General features: G+C 33.7%; 3 protein-coding genes across 3 annotated transcripts; 2 read left to right on the plus strand and 1 right to left on the minus strand.

The window, feature by feature from the left end:
• Positions 1 to 617: 617 nt before the first annotated feature.
• LOC123899851 (ubiquitin receptor RAD23b-like) lies at positions 618 to 4,347 on the minus strand. Its single transcript, XM_045951095.1, has 12 exons — positions 4,049 to 4,347; positions 3,773 to 3,934; positions 3,620 to 3,661; positions 3,437 to 3,498; positions 3,318 to 3,365; positions 2,977 to 3,154; positions 2,752 to 2,883; positions 2,596 to 2,658; positions 1,936 to 1,983; positions 1,744 to 1,853; positions 1,150 to 1,228; positions 618 to 1,055 (listed from the first exon to the last, which is right to left on the minus strand). The coding sequence occupies exons 1-12, from the start codon at positions 4,112 to 4,114 to the stop codon at positions 939 to 941; spliced, it is 1,107 nt and encodes a 368-aa protein (XP_045807051.1). The 5' UTR covers positions 4,115 to 4,347; the 3' UTR covers positions 618 to 938.
• Positions 4,348 to 8,669: 4,322 nt separating this feature from the next.
• Positions 8,670 to 10,081, plus strand: LOC123899853 (fasciclin-like arabinogalactan protein 14). Its single transcript, XM_045951098.1, has one exon. It carries the CDS (start codon positions 8,841 to 8,843, stop codon positions 9,786 to 9,788), a length of 948 nt encoding a protein of 315 aa, XP_045807054.1. The 5' UTR covers positions 8,670 to 8,840; the 3' UTR covers positions 9,789 to 10,081.
• Positions 10,082 to 14,292: 4,211 nt separating this feature from the next.
• Positions 14,293 to 15,626, plus strand: LOC123896702 (protein pleiotropic regulatory locus 1-like). The gene has a single exon (XM_045947061.1). It carries the CDS (start codon positions 14,293 to 14,295, stop codon positions 15,589 to 15,591), a length of 1,299 nt encoding a protein of 432 aa, XP_045803017.1. The 3' UTR covers positions 15,592 to 15,626.
• The last annotated feature ends 3 nt before the right edge of the window (positions 15,627 to 15,629 follow it).

The raw sequence follows: 15,629 nt of genomic DNA on the forward strand, positions 1-15,629 counted from the left end.
ACTACTACGTATTTTACTTGGGAGCACAAAAGACCCTACTTCACTTCACTGTTTATAAACAAAGTACACTAAATTGTTTGCCTTTGTAAAAATATATTCCATTCATTCTCTTGTACTCACTCGTTTTTTTTTTTTAGAATTTAGGTTTAGTGTAATTCATTCCAGTCCATCAATTATAAACATATTTTTTATGTAATATTTCATTCAATGTGACTGCCGAGTGAGAGCCACAACAATTCACCATTAAAATGCTTTTTCCCCCCTTTTATGTTTATAGTGATAGTGATTGTAGGAGTGTCAATTCTGCACTCAGAATTTTCCAATATCAGGAGGATTAACCAAATTGTGAACTAATAATAAGTTAATAAATTACAACATTTAAAGGGATTTAAGAAACAAATTTACTTCAAAATATTGGAGGACCAAAATTAATCTTTTTTTTTTTTTTGGTCAGGTAGCCTAGTGGCTTGAAATTCCACCTTTAAAGATGGATAAGTGGAGTGTCCAGGGTTCGAACCCTGACTCCTGCATATAAAATGCTGATGTCCCAACCAATTGAGCTAAGCTCATGGGGACGACCAAAATTAATCTTTAATAGAGCAAAAGTGCGATTTTCATTGGGGAGAAGAAAAGAAATATAATTCACATTAATGAGATATTTTGTTTCCCTCTAGTAAGAAGAACCGAGCCTACAAATCAGGAAAGATTTAAAATAAAAAAAGACGCTAACTTGACCACAAAAAAAAAAATGACGCTGTTATATAAACCAAACCTAGTAATATATAGTAGAATACATCAACACAAATCAGAAACTCAACCACATAAATTTCTCTAGAAAGACACCGTAAGAAGAAAAATTGCAAACCCACCCACCCTCCTTGCAAAAGAAAAAAAGAGGCCGGCATGAACAAAACTATGAATGATTGTAGGTTAGTGATTTAATCCTCGAAATCCCCAGCATTTTCCAGTAAGTAGTTGGCTGCCAATTGCTCATCACGGTCACATGCCAAAAATGCCTCTATCACAGAGGCTCTATCGAATCCCATAGCCTCTAGCTGTGGATCATAAGTAAAAATGAATCAGCACATACGGTAAATCAAATGAAATGAAAAAAGCACAACTCTGTCTGGACATAAAAAATAGATATACCCTTCCAATTGCTTCCTGCTCAGCTGGCGTCACATTGATGGCATGAGGCAAGTCTTGCTCAGGCTGGTCAAAATTATCCCTAGTAAAAGAGGGTTACATTTATCATTAATATATTTTGGCAGTGTCTACGGTGCACAACAACATCGAGAAAAGATCCCCTGCAGTACTTTTTTCCTGCAGTGCAATCTCTGCCCTTCATTTTATTACTCTTGTAATTTTGTTTTATTTTTTATTAAAGCCGACAACCACAATTGACCAATCATAGACAGATTTTTTTTTTTTAAATAAATTTTAAAAAAAATCAGTTTTTATATGCAACTTGAGCATGTCTTGCACCATGCACAAGTGACATATTAGCCTAAGGCCATATATCTCTACCATCACACATTATCAAGAAGATAGTAAACTACTAGTGTCAATCTTATATGCTATAAATACTTCCTAGATTGAATAGCAAGCCACCATGTTAAAAAGCTACCTTTGTGTCACAAACATGGCAAGGATTACTATTAATAAAATCGAAAAGATACCATATAAAAAAAAACTAAAAACAGATAATTTTATGATTGTAAAATGCAATGACAGTATACTTACCCATCAGAACCATCCATGGGCTCATTTATCAACTGAAGAAACTCAGAATGATTCTCATCAATTAGTCTCAAGAGACCGGGATTTTGCTTTCCGAGCTCTTGAAGTACAGGCTGCAATAGAAAATTATCTCAAACATTGACAAATGACCAAAAGTCAGGTAGTAGGTGATTGAGAAAATAGATGGTTAGATACCTGGAGAATTTCTGGATTGGATTGCACCATTGTCCGCAATGCTTGAAACTAAATATGCACAACATAGAAACGGTTACTAACAATTTATTGAAATTTGACACAAGAGAAGAATAACAAGTGTTGTGCAGTAATGTCTACTAATCTACATACTAATGATGTTCAGCATATTGACTAGGTACAGCTGTTTATTCGGGCATGCTGAAATCATTATACATTTCAAAAACTAGCTCCAACCATATAAAAATATAAGTCAATTTACCAGCCAAGATAAGACGCCAAAATTAAACATTTCTTTTAATATCTTGCATAAGCAATGCGGTGAAATTAAACAAAGCACGCAACAATAAATTTATTGCTTCCTTTTTGGAAGTTCTTTCTACTTCATTTGTTCATTTAAGCATATGGTTTGTGTGCCAATTTGGGTGGGTTAATTTAGCTTCTTCAAAAAAAAAAAGCATATGGTTTGTGAACAAGGTAACCAAGATTTGATATTAGGCATGGTATACAGAATTGTCAAAATGATGCAGGATATGCAAATTGTCTCAGATTCCAACCATTGGTATAGCAAGTTCAAATACAAAAACCATTTCTTCCGACATGGGCGTGTCGAACACAAATTCCTTAACACTGGGTGTATTATAAATGAAACAAAAAACGAACCTGGGGATTGTTCCTCAGGAAATCAAGCGATCCAGCGCCAGCACCAGTGCCAGAAGCTGTCTCCTGAAAGAGTTTCAACTCAAAATTAAGAACCAAATAACAGCAAAACACATAACAAGGTACAGTGTCTTAATCCATTCAAATTATAATTTTTACCTGTGGAAACATATTCAAGGGAGCTGAGTTAGGGACCCCCGGAACAACTCCGGAAGTGACCCCAGCTGTTTCAGTTTGATTACTTGGGTATTGAGCAGCCGGTACAGCAACTTCTGCTGCTTCAGGAATTCCCTGCAAATAAATAAATAAATAGTTGTTAAATCAAATAAGATAAAGCATAAATTTTGAAACAGATAGGATCTATAATGAGCAGTTTAGGCATACAGAATACAAGTAATCGACAGCACGCTCTGGATTATTGAAAGCTGCATGCAGAGCACGATTAACGGTATCTCTATCCCAGGTGCCGCCACCCATGTCCATAATTTGTTGAATAGTGTGGTCAAGATTACTAGCAGCAACTAAATTTGAAGCAGCCTGTCCATAAGTCTCTGTAGTAAGACTGCAAAGCAAAAATGACGTTGAAATATATAATGTAGTTGAGAAGGGTTGATTAGAGGATAGAAGAAAATGGCAAAGAAGTGAATTTGTTGATTGATTGCAGCAAGAGGTTAGTGACTAGAAATAATAGTATAGCTAGAGAAACATAGAGACAAAAGGCATACTTTGTTGTAGTTGAGACAAGTGGTGCAGATGCATTGTTGTTTGCAGATCTGCAGAGGCAAATGAAAAATAAGTTGATTGATGCATGGAAAAAGTAGATATTTAATTAAAAAAAACTCACTGCGTTTGTACTAGAGGTGTTGAATCTGGTGTTGGTAGAGTTGTAGGTGGATTGGTAGGGGTCTGTCAAACATGCACACACAAATGACGACTAACTCATAAGATACACATACACGATAAGAGGGAGGGGGGGAAGAACAGATATGATATTAAAAATGAGCGAGCAACATACATACATACATACCTGAAGAGTAGATGAAGTTCCAGCAGATCCCAAGGATTTACTCTGCAGTAAAATGTTTCATATATATACAATCATCATCTTTTGTTATAACATAACAATAACAATAACAATAATAATAATAGAGAATGAGCAGAGCAATAATAATAATAATACCTTACTAAGCATGACAACAAGAAAGCCATCTTGGGAGACTTTATTATCTGATAATGTAGTTTCATCTTTCAAAACCTTACCATTGTGAATCAGCAATTGCTGTCCGCAAGGGTAATTATCTTTGCCTTGTACATCTTCAATATTCTTTTTTACTGCCATTATCTGTTGGGTTGGGGAATTAAAAACAAAGTAGTAATTAATGAAGAATTAGGTTGGGGAAATACATACATACATAATGAATTGAAGAGAAAATAGAGAAGAAGATAGGTGACTGACAGAATCAGAAGGCTGAACCCTGATTTCGAAATGGCTGCCTTTCAGAGTTTTCACAGTGAGCTTCATGACTCACTCACTCACTACTCTCTCGGCAGGCAATCAATCAAACAGAATCGATCGGAATCTAATTTTGTGAAATTGAAAAACAAAGAAAGAGGACAACAAACCCTAGCAACCACTATACTCTCTCTCTGTCTATACTATACTTTCCTCTTTTTCGCGATACCCACACACACAAATCTAAATCATATCATACACACACACACTTTTTCAAATCTCAATTTAAAATTCTTAAGCTTAACTTTTTTATTTTTCTACTTCAAAAAATATTTATAAAAACAAAGAAGGAAAAAAATAATAATTAAGCTGGTTGGTTAATCACATACTTTTTAAGTATTAAAATATAAAACATTTTAATTTTCAATGTGTTGACTTCACATATTTTCATAAAATTTTATCAAAAACTTACTACTACTTAAAATGTTTAAAGAGTACCCTGAAAACACCATTTAACATTTTCCTTATATTAATATTAATTAGTTAGGCTCATTAAGTTATAAAAATTGTAAAATAAAAAACTAATTAATAATAGCAATTGGCCATTATAAAAAAAAAAAGAATAATAGCAATTTGCTAAATATCATCACCAATGTTGGTTTTTATTTTAAATAATAATGTTTAATTTTAGAAAGATAAAAAGATTTTAAAAGACACATTGTTTTTTCTTTTTATAAATAAAAACTTTCGAGAGTGAAGAAATCTGCAATAATCAAATACCTCAAAATTAAGTTAATCCCATTAAGATTCGGCCTACTCTCTCACCTCTCCCTAAAGTTATTCTCAAAATAACAAACCCTTTTATTTATCCACTCCCTGAATCCAATGGTTTCCATCTTGTAAAGCCACCAACTGATTTCTTCTTCTTCTACTTTTAATGGACTCATGAAAATACCGAGAGTTCAAATCTCCTTCATTAACCCACTTCAATTTATTTATTTTTTGATAAGCAACCCACTTCAATTGTTGATGCTAATAGGGATTAGGAGAGAAAATAGGAGGGAAATTAAAATTAATGAGGTGGATTAGGGTTAATTAGAGGTTTGGGTATAGTACCAATTGTACTTTGTACCGATTATACTTTGTCTCATCATTATATATACAATCCTCTTTTTCTGATCAAACAAAAAAAATAGTTAGAACTTCACTACAAACTACAAAGATATTGGAGTAGGAAATTTAAATTGGTTCAATATATGTCGCTTTGCGCCAAGGTAATACGTATTTAGTAGAGTTGTGGGGAGTTTTTGAAGGGCTCACATATGTTAAAAGGTAGAACTTTAATCACGTAGAGTAGCATGTGGATTATGTGGGTCACGAATAACTCCAATCGTGACCCATTGATAGCGTAATTGAGAGAGCCTCTGTTGAGAAGACCCAAAAATTAATAGATTTGGAGGTTCTAGTAGACCATATTTTTTTTGGTCAAGTCTAATTGATCATTTATATCGTGAAGCGAATCAATATATGGATATATGTTAGCCAATCAAAATTGTAATCGTCTTTTTCTTTAGGCTTAGGTCTCATAATTACCGGTAAAAAAAAGTGTGGTTTAACTATTTTCAAAGAGTAATTTATCGAAAACAAAACAAAAAAAAAAATTGAAAAATCGCACTTTTAATTGTAACTCCCGAAAGAATTAATAAAATAAATTAGTGAAGGACCATACAATATGATTGTTTTTATTTTAATTTTAGGAAGCGTCAAAAAGTATGACTGTAAAAAACAAAAGCGTATATAATATATACAAGGGAAATATTTAAAATATAGTTTGGGAGTAGGGTATATTAACATTTTTTAATTAACATCCTCAGATATACTTGCATATATGATTAACATACATGAATATTGCATGGTGAATAGAAGGAGAAAAGTAACCAAGGGTAGGGAAGTAACCTAACTAATTAAGTCAATAATTTTCTTTTACAATTAATTAAGTGAATAATAATAATAAGGCTTAAATGCAGTTTTGCCCCCCTATTTTGATTAAATCGGAATTTTATCCCCCCTATTTTAAAACGCGGACTTTTACCCCCTGTTTTATAATTTGTTGGATTTTGCCCTCCCTAAAATTCTGCTTTCGAGTCACAACTTTAAAGCTTCGCACACAACTCAATTTTGATCAATAATTTACCAAAAGGATACCGAAATGACCGTAATCGAGTTATCTTTCCACATAATCAAACCCCACTGAATTTGGAGTTACAAAGAGAGATTAATTATCGTTTTAGTGAAGGTATGTCCCCCAAAATTCTGCAAAAAATCTGCTTTCGAGTTACAACTTTAAAGCTTCGCATACAACTCATTTGGATCCATAATTCACCAAAAGACTACCGAAATGACCGTAATCGAGTTAGCTTTCCACAGAATCAAACCCCACTAATTTGGAGTTACAGAGAGAGATTAATTACCGTTTTAGTGAAGATCTGTCCAATTACTAATTCTGCAGAAATCTACTTGTGATCTTCAAATTCAACATCGTCTACCGAACACATCGTAACTCCAAATTCGACGAAATTGAAATGAAAACAAGGGTAATTTCGTTAGATTTCTATACATGTAAATCTTTATCTTTATCTTTATTATAATAAAACTTATGTTTTGCAAACTTCTAAACCCTAATTATTCTTACCACTTAACCCTAATTTTTCCCTCATAATCCATTCTTAATGACCCTCCCAACCATTTATTTATGACATCATTTTTTCTCTTACCTAATTTTCCCTAGAGCCACTAAAAAATATCACGCATAGGAAATAAAAAAGCACACTTCTTCTCACTCTCAACCTAATTTTATTCTTTTGTCATTACTTTTGGCTTTCTTATCTGTGCATCTCAACCTCATTTTTTGATCTGAATTTCAACCCCATTTTTTGAGAGGTTTGAAATATTTTTATGTTAATTTCTGTCTATGGATCTCTTACTCTCTCCCTCATAATTTTTCTCTCTTTTCTCTCCATTTTTTATTCACGTTTTAATGGTAGTTGGGGTTAACAGAGTGTCTCTTCAACCAATCAAACTAAGTGTAGTTACGATGATTTTCAGTGTTTTTTATTTCTTGCTTTTTTTAACTTCTCTGATTTGGTTTTTAGATTTATGTTCATCTTTTTTTAACTTGCTTTTATGATTTTTTTTATGATGTAATTTTATGAATTTAGTGAGTGTACTATTTTTTCAACTACATTAGTGATACTTAATTTAAATTAAAAAATTGTATGTATTAAATTATTAAAAGTAAAAATCATGTATATTAAATTATGTAACAAAAATCGTCTATATAAATATTTTCCTTAATAATATTAGCACTCTTTTTCATTTATACCACAATTTATATTTATGGTCAATTTACTAAAGAAATTAATATTTTCCTTAATAATAACATAGCAAGAAATTAAATTACTTTTTCATACTCCATCCGTCCCAATGTAAGTGAGCCAGTTGACTATTTTATGCATATCAATGCATAGTTTTAATGATTAATATTTTTAATTGTATAATAGTAAAAAATTAAAAATTATAAAATTTGATATTTTGAAAATACTCATCGAGACGAATCTAACAACATCTTATATGCTAATATTTATTTGTATTTATTAGTAAAACAATATGGTCAAAGCAAGATATATGAATAGTGCACGTAGTCAAAATGGCTCATTCAAATTGGGACGGATGGATGTATTATGAGGTGATAGACTTGATTTTAACTATTTTTCTTAAAAAAATAGCAATCATTAATTGTTTTTATCTCCTTTTAATTTTCCAATGAATAAACCTTTCGTTTTTTCTTCTTGATTTTTGCCTTAAAATTATAACAAAAAATGCCTTAAAAATATGTATATTTTGTTGTGGAATAAATCACTAATCATGCATCAAATTTATTTCTTTATAGATGTACGGTTGATTATCATCATTGAATAAATAATAACTAGAAAATTCATATTTTTTTCTTATCTATAAATAAGTTTATGTCAATGTAGACTAATAATGATAATAATATGCTGGTATTTTTTTATAACAGTATGCATGTGAATCTGACACTCCACAAAACCCGTGCAACGCACGGGTCAGAGTCTAGTAGTATTAAAAAATGAGCTACAGGGTGAGAGGAATGACGAAAAAACCCGTAGTAGTTTCATACGATAATTAATTTGAACAGACCTTCACTAAAACAGTAATTAATCTCTCTCTGTAAATCCAAATTTAGTGGAGTTTGATTCTGTGGAAAACTAACTCGATTGCGGTCGTTTCGGTACCAGTTTGGTGAATTATTGATCCAAATTGAGTTCTGTGCAAAGCTTTGAACTTGAGGCTCAGAAGCAAATTTTGTGCAAATATTTGGTGGCGGGACAAAATCCAACAAATTATAAAATAGGGGGGTAAAATTCCGCATTTTAAAATAGCGGGGGTAAAACTGCATTTAAGCCTAATTAAGTACTAATAATTAACTAATTTTGGACAATAGCTAAGTATAGGTATATGCGTATGTATGTATGTATGTATACAATGTCAAAATGGAAACTGGCCTAGCAATTTGAAGAAAGCTCCACCTTTTTCGTCCAATTAAAGCTCCTTATTATTTGGTTGAACAAATCAGACCAAGTCTACTTACAATGATGCTTGAGTAATGGATCATAACCCACAACAAATTCTATATAAATAACTCATTACTACTCATCTTTCTCAAATCACACACATCTATAGTTATCTCTTTCCTTTCTCTCTCTCACTATCATCAATGTTCAAAATGTGTCTCTCATCATCCTCCATGTTGTTCTTATTTTCACTAACAATAATAATGTTGTTTCCCTTATCTGTAACCTCTTTTGACATAACAAAGTTGCTGTCCGAATTCCCTGCATACAGCACTTACAGCAACTACCTTACCCAAACCCAGCTAGCAACCGAAATAAACACCAGGCAAACAATAACAGTACTTGCTGTCGATAACAGTGGAATGACACCTATCTCAGGAAAGCCAATGGATGTTATCAAAAAGATATTAAGCGTCCACGTCATCCTCGATTACTATGACGATAAAAAATTTCAGAACATGAGAAATCAAAATGTAACTGTCACCACTCTATTTCAAGCCAGTGGACAAGCTAAGGGACAGGAGGGTTTCTTGAAACTCACTGATCTAAGCCCAGGTGCCGTCACTTTTACGTCTGCTTCTGATCCTAATGGACCAGGTGCTGATTTGGTTAAACCTGTCCTCGAACAACCATACAATATTTCAGTGGTGCAGATCAGCACTGTCATCATGCCACCGTCTCTGCTTCCTTCCTCCAATGCCACATCACATGCTCCAGCCCCAGCTCCTGTTGTATCCCCTGCTCCGGTGGAGTCACCTGTCCCAGAGACCATACCATTTACAATGCCGCCAGTGCCAGTGGTATCACCAGTTCCAGTAGTTTCGCCAGCACCAATAGCAGGTCCAGTGAAGTCTCCAGTGCCAGTTGTATCGCCAGTTCCAGTTTCCGCACCAGTTGCAGTTCCAGCGCCTGTACCGGTAATGTCACCAGGGCCTGTACCGGCAATGTCACCAGCTGAAGCTCCTAAGAATGAAGAGGGAGCTAAGTCAGGGGTGATGAAGTCTGATGCGAACAATGCTTTAGCTCTTTTCCTTACTTTTTCGTCAATCTATGTGCTGCTGTCTACCTCCGCGTATAATGCCTACTCATGATTAATTACCATAATACTACACCATAGCAAGTAAAGGAGGACAACACAAGGTTCTTTTGGAAATAGTACAATTTAATTTTCAATTCCAGAAAATGTCATTGTTATGTTTATTTGAAAGAATGCAATCATTTGATTTGCATCATCCCCGAGTTCATAAATTGTTTCCCATTTCTGGGGATGGCCAGTAGCAATAATAGCTTATAAGGCTAGCTCACCAATGCCTCTGCGACTAATCGCTGAAAATATTATGTACTGGCTTACTTTGAGTTTGAATACTGGAATAACTTCTTTATATAATTTGATCACGTGTGCTACTTTACTTTTAAGATTTATAGCTATGAATGTTTGGGTACATGAAACTTAATGCATGATTGAATTGGAATAGAACTACTCTTAAGAGAGTGAGTGAGGGCAGGGCAGCTCATGTCCAAAATAGTTTTGAATGAGTTTTTCTAAATCGAAAACCCTACTTTACATTCTGATTTGATCAATCTTCTGAACAACTACTTTACAGCACTCGCGCATAAATAACAGGTCTTTATTTCAACATGGCCTTGTTCAATTTCAGAGAAGATGTCACATTTATCAGGGATTTGTGAATTGTGTGTGGTTTTCTTCTCTACTTGAGAGATGAATGTCACACTGTTTGTGTTCTGTGAAGTATGTATATAATAGAAGGACTAGAGGCCCTGTATGGATTATCTGGACAATTTGTAGATTAATAAGTTTATATAACAAGGGGGTTCCTAATTCCTAAAACAATTCACTCTAAACTTGTAACTGGTAGTATCTTCACTACTCCATACTTTTATACAGCTTGGTTTCAGATGTGAGTATATGGATTGAGTAATTTAATGTTGATTGGTTTCTTTGATCCTGAAGTTGGACAAAGTATACTTAACCCCCCCTCAAACCCTAATTGTTAGGATATGGTAACTAACTGGCTCTATCTTCTATTTGTGTTATGGCATTCAAAACATGTGCAAGGTAACAAAAAATTTAATTAAGAAGAAAAGAGGATGATGAGTTCAACGTTTTCACTATTTATATTTTATACCAATAGAACAATACAATAATGAAATCTATCCACGGGACACAATGAATTCACTTATAAGACTATAGCCAATTTAGGAAAGTAAACTGAGTACCAGAAGAAATACTGAGTACTAGCAGCATGCTAAATACAGCAGCCCAATTGATAGAAGGTAGTTTCATCAAATTATTCACACCTTTGTCAATCATTTGCTTTCATGCTTAGGAATATTTTATGTTAGCCTTTGCACTCCCCAACTCCTTCCTTTCGAGATCACATGCTATGTGTCCCCTAAATTCCTCAATTTTGGTTATTGCCGGCTGTGAGTATTCTCCCTTCCTTGTGTTATTTGAGATCATAACAACATGTTTGCCTGATCAGTTGTCAATAGGAGTATCACTGTTTCCTGTGATTGTATAGAACACAAAAAAAAAAAGAAGTAAAGTTGTATGGTATCTCAATTTGGGGATGAAGAGTTCAGCTTCAAAGACATGCTCTCTGTTCAGGCAGCATGTCTGGAAGAATAAAATTTTAGCCTGGCACTGGCAGTACCTGCAGTTCCCTCCCAGTAGTGCAGCAGCCAACTTGACCAACAAAAAGTATAACACCTCTAGGGGGCTACAACAATGGATTCAAATGCATATATCCCACCAATCCAGTAAAGACATATATATATATGCATGGCCATTGCTACATCCTTTTCTTTATGATTAAAAGTTACTCAGACTCGACACATTTCTGTGTCATCCACTCATGTCTTACTGTCAAGAGGCGCATATTTGATGAGATAAGGCTTGATATAAGTTTATAAGTGAGTTAGGTTTTGTAAGGAACTTTAATAGGCTGTTAATTATCAGTTGAGGCAGAGAAGAATATAGAGGCAATTTGTTGGTGAAATAGTGTATTCTTTCCTTGAAATGAGTTAAAAATTGAGACAAACTACTTGCATTCTCGTTTCCAAACCATGGAGTGAGTCTAAATATTATTGCATCTAAAAATGGAGGAGATATTTGGATATTTGATACTTATGGTAAAGGAGAGCCATAACATGAAAATTCTATTATTGGGATGTCTGTGGATTGATCTTCTATATTCTAGAAGCAAAGTAAGGTTGTGTCTGCTTCACGAAGTTGTATTTTGACACAGACACAACCTTAGACAATCGTGTTAAAAGTCAAAACATTTCGATGTTTGTTTGTTACTACTAACAAAAGCCACAATTAATCATATTGATTTTGTGTCTCTCAAACCTCAATGACATATGAAACCTGCTTTTCTGTTGTTAAAAAGAGTCAGTACCTATTCCCAAAATGAATTTATGGGTATGAGCTTGGACAAAATATTTGACATCTATACATACATACATACATACATACATACATACATACATACATACATACATACATACATACATACATACATACATACTATACTACTATGATACAGTTTCAGTTGTAAGAAAGAAACCTGACATACTTTTGTTAATATAAAAATTATAGAATTAGGAGCCTGCAGTGATGGCAATGAGAGGATTATGAAATGGCAGATATATATAGTTGAGTCACTGCTGTACATGAGCAGCAGCAGCAGCAATTTTATTATTATTATTATTATTATTATCGGTAAAACTAACAGCAAAGTGTTGTGTGTGTCTGGTTTTATTAAGTGAAATTTGAAGATTGTGATGAAGCTTTACTACTATATATGGTTGGAGCTGGACCATACAAAGAGTCTCCAGAACTGCAGTTGCTTGCGGCTATTATTATTATTATTATTATTATTATTATTATTATTATTATTATTATTATTATTATTATTATTATTATTATTATTATTATTACGATTGTCTATAACATGATTGGTTTCTGTTTTGTGTAGCATTTCCCACATGACTTGTACATCCTCATATTCACAAGTCTGTACATCGGCTTGAAGCTTGACCAATCCTGCTCCTGCATCACACATAAACATGTATAATGTATTATTAATAAATAAACTGATACATACCACCCTACATACTAGTATATATATATATATATATATATATATATATACTTGTTGGGTTGGGGACCATTAACAAAAAAAAGGGTCTCTTGTCTGTGATTAAAGTGTAGCTGGGGGGTACAGTGAACATATAGGAGGATACTATATAGGACATGCACTTTCCGTGATGTAGGGGTAGTAGTAGAGTTTGAGGGCAGGGCAGGGCAGGATGAAAAACATGTGGATCCTACTGTACTGACTCAATTGAATCCTCCTATTTGGTCGCTAATACTCATCCTCAAATATCAAAGGATATGTTTGTTATGGCATCTCCAATGCAAGTATCTTATTGAGTTCTTAAGGCTAAGCAACCATATCTTATTTTTTTTTACCATTGGAGTTGGATGACATGACATTGGAAGTTGCTTAGAAATAGGGGATGGAACTTCATATTGCAACTCTTAACTTGGGTGGCTTAACAATAAAAATCATTATTTTAATAGGTATTAGTGGGTCCCATAGTTATTATTTTTATTGAAAAATTGGAGGATTGGAATTTATGTGTCAAACCAAAAACAAATTTGGTGGAGCATATTTGGGAACACTTCAGGCATGAGAACAACGAAAATTAATTTATATAATTTATTGTTATGTATTTTATTTTATTATGCATTTCTTATTGTTGCGTATTTTTCGTCACTTGCTAGTTATTGTCGCTATGTATTTCTCATCGTTTAAAATAAATTTATTATATTTTTATGTATTTATTATATATTTTTAATGTTTTTTAAACATTTATTAGATTTAACCATATATATTAATAAAATAATTGATATAAAAAATTTAAATCAAAATTAAATGAAAATAAAAAATATATATAAATTGGTGGGGTCAAATATGAGTTGCTTATTTTAATGCCATTGGAGTAAAATTGGTGAAAGTTGCTTATCAAATTCTTAAATCCTACATGGCAATTTGGGTCCACAAAAAGTAACTTAAACCACCCATCTAAGTTCCCCCCATTGGAGATGCCCTTAGTTAGTTAGTTACTATGCACGCACGCACCACTTACTCACTAATTGTATAATTAATTAATTAATGAAGGGAAACAGTGAGGAAGGTGTTAATTGGTTTGGCCGAAAACAAAATTAAAAAAGATTGGTTATGTTTTTGATAGAAACAATAAAAAGATTTAGTTACTCTCACCAAAAAAAAAAAAAAAGATTTAGTTGCAATATTTTGATATAAAAATAAATTTTAATCTTTTAGTGAATATTTTAAGAAGATTGTATATCAAAAAAGATTTTGCTTCAAAAAAAAAAAGATTGTATATCAAAAAAACAAAATTAAAAAAGATTGGTTATTTTTTTACTTATATATAGACAGCAAATTGGTTAATCGATTCCCATAATTCATTCATTCATCGGAAGGAAGCAAAGCATAGTGTTTTTGGTTTTTGAACACTTCCGTCTATCTAATACGTCGTCGTATGGAAGCAATTGAACCACAATCACTCAAGAAACGTCCCCTGGATCTATTCTCTCCACTTGATCAACAACTCGCTCATCCTGATTCCGAAAGCAAGAAAATTCGTGTTAATTACAAAGTGAATGCCGAGTATGGTGGAATTCAAGAAAGCATTGCTCAACCTCAGACGAAGAATTCTGCTACAAAGAATCAGTCTCAAGAACCAGGGCTTGCTCTACTTCCAGGTCCATCAATGCCAAGCAGAGGATCTTCCAGGAATTTCTCAACATCTTCTTTGATGGAAAGAATGGAAAGTAAATGGCCACGACCTGATTGGCATGCACCATGGAAAAACTACAGAGTCATCAGTGGTCATTTAGGATGGGTGACATCTATTGCAGTTGATCCCAGTAATACATGGTTTGCTACTGGTTCTGCAGATCGAACTATCAAGATATGGGATTTAGCAACTGGTGTTCTAAAACTCACATTAACAGGTCACATCCAACAAGTAAGACCACTTGCTATTAGCAACAAACATACCTACATGTTTTCTGCTGCTGATGATAAACAAGTTAAATGTTGGGATCTTGAACAGAACAAGGTTATTAGGTCTTATCATGGTCATCTCAGTGGTGTTTACTGCTTGTCTATTCATCCCGACAACAACAACATGTTAGTTACCGGAGGACGTGATTCTGTCTGCCGGGTTTGGGACATACGTAAACAAACCCAAATTCATGCTCTAGGTCATGACAATACTGTCTGCTCTGTGTTTACAACGGATGCGGACCCTTATCAAGTTGTTACTGGTTCTCATGATTCTACAATCAAGATGTGGGATGTTAGGTATTATGGTAAAACATTGCTAACTACACTTACAAACCATAAAAAGTCTGTTCGAGCAATGGCTCCACATCCTAAACAGCGAGCTTTTGCATCTGCATCGGCTGATAATATTAAAAAGTTCACACTTCCAAAAGGACAATTTTGTCAAAATATGCTCTCTCAACATAAAACTATTATCAATGCACTGGCAGTCAATGAGGAGGGTGTTATGGTTTCCGGAGGTGACAACGGTAGTATGTGGTTCTGGGATTGGAAGAGTGGTCACAATTTCCAGCAATTACAAACAATTGTACAACCTGGTTCACTGGATAGTGAAGCTGGTATTTATGCTTTAACCTATGATATCACCGGTACGAGGCTTATATCATGTGAAGCCGACAAAACAATAAAAATGTGGAAACAAGATCAAAATGCCACTCAAGAAACACATCCCCTTAACTTCAGGCCTCCTAAAGACATCCGTCGGTTCTAGTTATGTATGTAGCCCGGCCTCATTTTGATTAGATGTGC

The sequence above is a fragment of the Trifolium pratense genome, linkage group LG7 (assembly GCF_020283565.1).
Source record: "Trifolium pratense cultivar HEN17-A07 linkage group LG7, ARS_RC_1.1, whole genome shotgun sequence".
NCBI lineage: Eukaryota > Viridiplantae > Streptophyta > Magnoliopsida > Fabales > Fabaceae > Trifolium > Trifolium pratense.

Coding starts and splice junctions, on each gene's coding strand:
- LOC123899851 (XM_045951095.1), bottom strand. CDS start 4,114: ATGAAGCTCACTGTGAAAACTCTGAAAGGCAGCCATTTCGAAATCAGG. Junction 3,155..3,317: donor CTTGTCTCAACTACAACAAA/GTATGCCTTTTG, acceptor TTTGCTTTGCAG/TCTTACTACAGAGACTTATG. Junction 1,229..1,743: donor CCCATGGATGGTTCTGATGG/GTAAGTATACTG, acceptor CTCTTTTACTAG/GGATAATTTTGACCAGCCTG.
- LOC123896702 (XM_045947061.1), top strand. CDS start 14,293: ATGGAAGCAATTGAACCACAATCACTCAAGAAACGTCCCCTGGATCTA.
- LOC123899853 (XM_045951098.1), top strand. CDS start 8,841: ATGTTCAAAATGTGTCTCTCATCATCCTCCATGTTGTTCTTATTTTCA.